At 37.4% G+C, this 7,913-nt stretch overlaps 1 protein-coding gene across 2 annotated transcripts in view; it reads left to right on the top strand.

The window, feature by feature from the left end:
* The window catches only part of GOSR1 (golgi SNAP receptor complex member 1), a 63,362-nt gene that overhangs the window by 35,250 nt on the left and 20,199 nt on the right, over positions 1-7,913 (top strand). For both annotated transcript variants that reach the window (XM_008580930.1, XM_008580929.1), the window contains exon 7: positions 2,818-2,847. In XM_008580930.1, coding sequence (XP_008579152.1) covers positions 2,818-2,847 — 30 coding nt within the window. The remainder of the gene's footprint in view (positions 1-2,817; positions 2,848-7,913) is intronic.

The raw sequence follows: 7,913 nt of genomic DNA, 5'->3' as shown, positions 1-7,913 counted from the left end.
GGGGGGGGGGGGGGGGGGGGGGGGGGGGGGGGGGAGGCAGTCTTGTGAGACTGAGCCCTCAACCTGGGGAATCTGACCCTATCTCCAGGTAGATCATTTCAGAATTTAATTGAATTAGCGGACACCCAGCTGGTGTCCACTGCAGAATTTGGTTGCTTGCTTGGTCTGTGGGGGGAAAAGACCACATATCTGGTGTCAGAAGTCATTGTGTTGAATGACTGTGTGAGAGTAGAGAGTAGGGGAAACTCTGTTTTTTCCTATATCCTTATACAAGTCAATTTTGTTTGTCCCAAGAATCTTTTGAGGGGCCCTCTAACTGGTTTATTAAGACAAAAATTGAAGGATGATTTTGGAAAAGAAGAGAAGTGACCAAATCTGAGAAAGACTAAAGAAAACTAGGAGCATTCATGTGTTCATTCTTTGGAGTGAAGGGGACCAAGGAACTGTGGGTCTACTATGTGGATAGTCTGTCCTCTGTCGCTATTTAAATTGTCAAGAATTATGATAAAATTTGGAATGAAGAGATCCTCCAGTGACCTGGAGGTTACTATATGAGAGGGAAGGGGAAGGTAGCGAGAAGGGGCGAACCTCAGAGTATAGATTTTTGCTAGAGGAGGGATGAGTGATAGTCTAGAAGTACTAGATAAAAACTAGTACTTATTGCAGAAGGTGATGGGAGGGGAGGGGAGCTGTCATTTATTGAGACAGTAAGAGCCAAATCTCTGAAATCAGACTGAGTTTGAATTCTGACTCCGCAGATAACTGTATGACACTTGAGCAAGTTACTTCTGTTACCAACAGATCAGGCTCGGCTTGCCCTCTCGTGTTAAACAAATGACCTGAAAGTCCAAAAGTTGATGCAAGGATTGGAAGGTTTATTCAGATTACCAGTACCAATATTTTCAAACCAAGGTTGGCTATGGGTATCTATAAGAGTGAGAAAAAACACATGCCGTCATTTCCTCTGCTCTCTCACAGCACAGTTATCAACAGAGAAGACAGACTTCTGCAACCAAATTTGTGGGGATTTATCTCCACCAGCAAGCAAGCACTTGTGCAGTAGACACCAGCTGGATGCCTTCCAACTAATTTCTGCCACTGTCTATAGCGTCAGATCCCACAGGTTGAGGGCTCAGTCTCCAAGACTGCCCCCACCCCCTTCAGATGCCAGTCACAAGTCTGGGCCTCTGGAACTTCTGACCAACCAGCTATAAATCAGGGTTCCCACTTCTTCCTTGGATTCAGATGCTTGAGCGGTTCACAGAATTCAGGGAAACACGTAGTTCCATTTACTGGTTTATTATAAAGGTTATTACAAAGGATACAGATGAAGAGATGCATAGGACAAGGTATGGGAGAAGGGACACAGCTTCCGTGCCCTCCCTGGGCGCACCACCCTCTTAAGAACCTTCTTGTGTTCAGCTATCGAAAAGCTCTCCAAACGCAGGTCTCTTGAGTTTTTATGGAGGCTTCATTACATAGGCAGGCTTGATAAAATCATTGGCCACTGGTGATCTACTTAACCTTCAGCCCCTCTCTGCTTCCTGGAGGTTTGGTGTTTCCTGTGACCAACCCCCATCTTGAAGCTACCTGGGGACTTCAAGTCATCATTAGCATACGAAAAGATTTCGATCACTTTGTAGAGTCTAAGGATTTTAGGAGTTGTGTATCAGGAGACTAAGGATGTTTCCATAATATCACAGTAACTGAGAAAAAATGAAACTGCAGATAGGGAAGGACTGCTGTAAGTGGTAGAGCCAGCATTTAAACAGACACAGTCTGGCTTTTAACCACCATCTTTGTAGTTTTTGAATTTCTTAGTCACAGGTTTTATATAAGGTATTTATGACATTTTTAATGCTCGTCTTTGTTTCCCAATTCATGCAATAACTTTGATTTTCTTCTTCACTACTTTTTTTTTTTTTGGCAACTGGCCTATATGAGGATCGGAACCCTTGACCTTGGTATTACAACATCCAGCTCTAACCAACTGAGCTAACGGGCTAGCCCTTAGTTAACTAATTTATAGTAAAACCTCAGCTTATTAATTTATAGAATGAACTTAGAAATTCTTTTGGAGAGAAAGAAGTAGTTGGAAAAAATGCAAGTATTTATTTGAGTGCCTACTGTGTACCTTGCACTGTGACAAATCAATACAGATCTCTGGACGTTTGTTTTTCTACTTTGTGCTATAAAGCTCTCCCTGTACAAAATTTAGCTACCAATAAATTCCTCCCTGAAATGGCTTTGTTTGTTTCTTTCTGATGTGTGATGCATAAAGGCAAACGGTTTACAGATCAAAGGTGCATTTGGTTTCTTTATTCGGATTCTTGAATTCTGAAGTTAGTAAGCTGAGATTTAATTTAGTTTCCAAAACAAACTTTCCCAAGAAAGGATGTAACTTTAAGGTGTAAATAATTACTACTCGTAGACATCAGGACTGTATTTACCTATCCTGTCTCAACAAGTTGGTTATAATTCTTAAGTTTTGAATGGATGGTGGGACAACTTTGAGCTATCTAGACTAAAGAAGCAGCTTTATTTCATTATGCTGTCATTAAAACTGTTCTGACTTTAGTCATTAGCTGTCTCTGTGGGAAAAAATAGGTTTAAACTAACAAATAAAAGTAAGATGAAAATTTTATATATGTGGATAAATTAAACTTAATTCAAAGCCCAGAATTTTCTCCAGATGCTTTTAAAAATCAAGTTATTTTGTATACATAAATGACTGAAAAGTTTGTATATAAAAGAAAAGTAAAAGTTTGAAATATACATTTAATAATTCCAGAATTTGAATTTCCTTTTTATTTGTAGCTCAGATCGTCTGATAGAAGAGACAATAAGGTAGGAATAATTTTTTGTTTTACTTTGTTGGTTTTGTTTGCACATAAATTTAATCAACTGATCATGTTAAACCTATAACAAGTTAAAATCAATTCATGCTACTTAAAGATGAGAATTTCACTAGATGGTAATATATTTTTTTACTGTGTCTTTCCCTTGTAAGAGACATTTGAAACCCAAAACATTTATTTCTAGAGTTACTGGAATTAGGCTGTTTTGCTTAGGTTAATTTTTCCAGTTAATTCATTCTTAATATTTACAGCCTCAACTTTTTTATTGTCACTTTTTAATGGAAACGAATCTTAAATTTTGTTTGGTAAATGTCTTATTTATACCAAAAATGCAGATTTGGTTTCTGTTACAGCAGCTGAAGAAAATCTTCTGCAGTAATATTCAATATTTCTGTAAAAACATTGAAGTAGTTTCTTGCTTAAGTTACGGGCATTTATTTGTTGGTTTGAACTGCTTAATTTTCTAGGTTTGGTGAATTTTTAAATATCTATTTTATGATAGTAAAAAAGAAAATTAACTACGTATGGTCTCTGCACATTAGAATTTAGCATTGTTTTTTCAGGAAAGGTAGAGTGAAGTACATGGAAACAAAACAGCAAATGTTTGCATTCTTGCCGTGGGCCTTGGTCCTGTGCTAAAGTGCTTTGCATGCATTATTTTATTTAATCTTCTCAATAACCCATGAGATAGACACCAATTATTAAGTATTCTCTCCAAAACAAAAAAGAAATTAAGGTAAGTAATTTGCCTATGGTCACATAACTAATAAATAGTATTGAGGATTCAAATCCTCAATCTAAGTCTCTCTAACTCTAGAACCAGTGCTCTGTATAAACCACTACTACTATATATACCCCATTGTAGAAGGTATACAACCTTTGGAGTGTGATTTGGTTTGAAACCTGGCTGTGCTACTTATTAGATCTCTGTTGTTAGATAAGTTACTTTAACTTTTTGGAACCTTCATTTTCTTACCTGTTTAAAAACATGGTATTGTTGACAATACCCACCTTGCAAGATTATTGGAAGATTAAAGATAATGTAAGAAAAATGCCTAGTATAGTACCTGGCTGATACTAGTTAATCTGTAAAGTCGGTTGTTAATACTAATCCTTTTTTTAAAACTTTTTATTATTTTTTTTTATTATTTTTTTTTTCCTTTTTGTCTTTTTTCGTGTCCGGCAACGGATCGCAACCCTCAGTGTCGCGCCCGTACCGGACCGGGACCGGCAACGGGATCGCAACCCTCGGTGTTGCTCCCACACCTCGCTCAGCCAGTGAGCGGGAACCAGTCTGTATGTGGGATCCGAACCCTCGGCGGGAGCGCCACCGCACTCCCAAGCGGCGCACTGTAGCAGTGCGCCACAGGGCCGGCCCTAAAACTTTTTATTTTGATATCATTTCAGATTTCAAAAAAGTTCCAATAGTACAATTGTACAAAGAATTCCCCTATACCCTTTACCTAGCTTCCCCAAATGTTAACATCTTACCACATTTGCTTTTTCAAAGTTTATTTTCTGAACGACTTGAAAATAAGTTGCGGACATAATGCCTCTTTACTCCTAAATATTTCAGTATTCATTTCCTAAATATTTGTATCAGTATGGATTCATGGATTCTTACTTTATTCAGTAGGTTATAGTATATTTCCGTCATTATTTAATAATAATCTTAATAATTTTAATCTTTTACAATAATATGCAGTTATCATGTCTTGAATTTTTGTTTGAATTGCATGCATTGTATCTTCTATCTGAACAAAGTTTTCGCAGAATTGCTTAATTGTCAGCTGTAATATCTCCCTTTTAACTCCTTCACTTTCATCAGTACTTGAAGTCTAATCACGTTTTGCCAGAAATTCTTTACTTTAAATTTCCCTACACTCCTTTTCCTTTTTTTCTTCTTCTTATTTCCCTTTCTTTCTGCCTAATCTTCTAGGGCCAGGCTGCCCTTGAAGCTTCTCAGTTCAGTGCTGACCTATTTAAGGGCTGGTAATATGGGTATAAAAATTTGGGGTACCTCATAGGATAGGAACACTTGAGAACCATTGAATTACTGCAGCTATTATTTTGCTAGTTAAAAAACATGTTGTTAGAAGGTCTTTTATTTTAGTATTTCCCTTTGTTTCAAAATATGGTAGTTGTAACAAGTGAAATTTCACTGAATATAAAGCTAGTCATGATTATATATGGACAATATAAAATTTAAGAGTCAAATAATTATTTCTGCATATTTCAAATGTGAAAATTTACCTTTTCCTTTTGGAGATACATTTTAAAGATGTGTGCACAACTGAGTATGGACTTTGACATCAATTTATGGAAAAGAACTAATATTTTTAATATTTGTAAATTTATTCTTAACCTTTAAATGTATAACTGGTATCATCTGTTGTTAAGAAAATAAGTGACTGAGTTTAGTTCACAGAACAGGTAAGAAAGTTGAAGTTCCAGTGGGCACATCAATGATTTTATTGTTTTAAAAGCATTATATATTATTTGGAGCTTATATATTCCCTCTGAGTATTTGACCCTTGAGATGACAGCAGCCTAGATTTCACTCAGCTTGACTCCAAATGATGGAATGAGATTGGAAAATGTATCTAGATATATTTTATGTGATACTGGAAATTGTGCATATTCAACAAGATAACAACATAATGTGTGATGATAATATTTGTTCTCCAAGGAATACAAAGTGCTTTATGAAAATTATTTTTTAATCTCTATCCACTTGTGAGTCAAAGTGCACAGGAGATGGTGATAGTCCCAGTTTAAAAAACAGAGGCGTATGTGATTCAAGAATTGGCCTCAAATTGCTCAGCCTAGGTTTGTTTTTGTTTTTGTTTTTGTCTTTTGGCATCTGGCCGGTATGGGGATCTAAACCCTTGACCTTGGTGTTATAAGGCCACACTCTAACCAACTGAGCAAGTCTGCCAGCCCTCTCAGGCTAGGTTTGAATTCTGTTACTTTACACAATACCTAACACCTATTTTTTAAATACCTTGTAAATTTATTTTTAAAACAACCACATTTTAAATGTATCATATTCTGTCATAGACATACACTTAAACTGAAAAACGATAGGAACTAAATGACACAAAGCAAGTTGTTAGTTTGACTTTTCTTCTTTTTTTTTTTTTTAAAAAAAAGATGACTTAGGCTGGCCCGTGGCTCACTTGGTAGAGTGCGGTGCTGATAACACCAAGGCCATGGGTTTGGATCCCATATAGGGATGGCTGGTTTGCTCACTGGCTGAGCGTGGTGCTGACAACACCAAGCCAAGGGTTGAGATCCCCTTACCGGTCATCTTTAAAAAAAAAAAAAAAGATGACTGGTAAGCCCCATGCTCCCCCAGTGAGCTAACCAGCCATCCCTATATGGGATCCAAACCCATGGCCTTGGTGTTATCAGCACCGCACTCTAGCAAGTGAGCCACGGGCCACCCTAAGTCATCTTTTTTTTAAAAAAAAAAAAAAAGATGACTGGTAAGCCCCATGCTCCCCCAGTGAGCTAACCAGCCATCCCTATATGGGATCCAAACCCATGGCCTTGGTGTTATCAGCACCGCACTCTAGCAAGTGAGCCACGGGCCACCCTAAGTCATCTTTTTTTTAAAAAAAAAAAAAAAGATGACTGGTAAGCCCCATGCTCCCCCAGTGAGCTAACCAGCCATCCCTATATGGGATCCAAACCCATGGCCTTGGTGTTATCAGCACCGAGTGAACAAACCAGCCCTGCTCTAATCTTGATTGGTTGTTTTCTAGGCCTTCCACTGTTCTGAGATGTTCTTTCTCCATTATCCTGAAATAATCTTCTTTATTAGATCACCAATTTTGGGAGTTTAGTGTCTTCCACTTTCTTAGTTTATTCCTTCATTATGCTGGACCATGTTGTTTAGTAGCTTCCTGAGAAAGAATAGGAGGGAAATTTTTTGGACTGTCTACATCTAAAAAGTCTTTATTATACCCATATTCTTGATTCATTGTTTATCTAAGATATAGAATTTTAGGTTGAAAATAATTTTGAAATTCTCTTAAAGCATTGTTTCCAGTATTGCTTTTAAAATCCAATTTCAATTAAAATTTCTGGTCAGGGCCGGCCCCGTGGCGCACTCGGGAGAGTGCGGCGCTGGGAGCGCGGGTTCGGATCCTGTATAGGAATGGCCGGTGCGCTCACTGGCTGAGCGCGGTACGGGTGACACCACACCAAGGGTTGCGATCCCCTTACCGGTCACGAAAAAAGACAAAAAAAAAAAAAAAAAATTCTGGTCCTTTGTATATGATACGCTTCCTTTCTCTGGAAGTTTTTAGAATCATTTCTTTTTCTTTATATATTTTTCCAATTTCAATTTCACCATGATGAGCTTAGCAAGTGTCTTTTTCAATCTATTGCTTTGGGCATTGGGTGGGCTCATACAATCTGGAAACTAGAAACTCATCTTCAGTTCTGGGAAGTTTTCTTATATTGTCATTTTCTTTTCTTTTCTTTTCTTTTTTTTTTTTTTTTTGTGGCTGGCCAGTGAGGGGATCCAAACCCTTGACCTTGGTGTTATAACACCAAACTCTAACCACCTGAGCTAACCAGCCAGCCCCTTCTCTGTTTCTTTTTTAAAAATGTAAAAGGTTGTATATTGGGCCTTCTGAGTTGATCCTTTCTTACCTTTTCTGTTTTTAATTCATCTTTCATTTTTATTCATCTGTCTGGGAGATTTACTCAATTTCTGCTTTCAGCCCTTCTATTACATTTTTAACTTTACTCTTCTTTTTTAAATTTACATGAGCTCTTTTTGAGGGACAGATACATACACAAACACACATGTGTGTTTCATGGGTGTCATAACCTTCTTTTATCTCTCTGAAGACATTAGATATAATTTTTATTTTAGAGTTTCTTGAACTTTATTGCCTTTATTTCCTCAGACTCACTTTCTGTTTGCTTGTTGGTTTGTTTGTATCTCTGCCTCTTAAGTTTAAGCTGTCCCACATCTGGTGATTGTTGGCTCTTTGTTCATATTTAAAGACGTCTCTCCAAAATTCAGTGATTGGAAGCTCA

This window comes from Galeopterus variegatus, unplaced genomic scaffold (genome assembly GCF_000696425.1).
Source record: "Galeopterus variegatus unplaced genomic scaffold, G_variegatus-3.0.2 Scaffold2207, whole genome shotgun sequence".
Lineage (NCBI taxonomy): Eukaryota > Metazoa > Chordata > Mammalia > Dermoptera > Cynocephalidae > Galeopterus > Galeopterus variegatus.
Note: the sequence above shows the minus strand (reverse complement) of the source record. Positions and strands in the feature narration are given on the sequence as shown.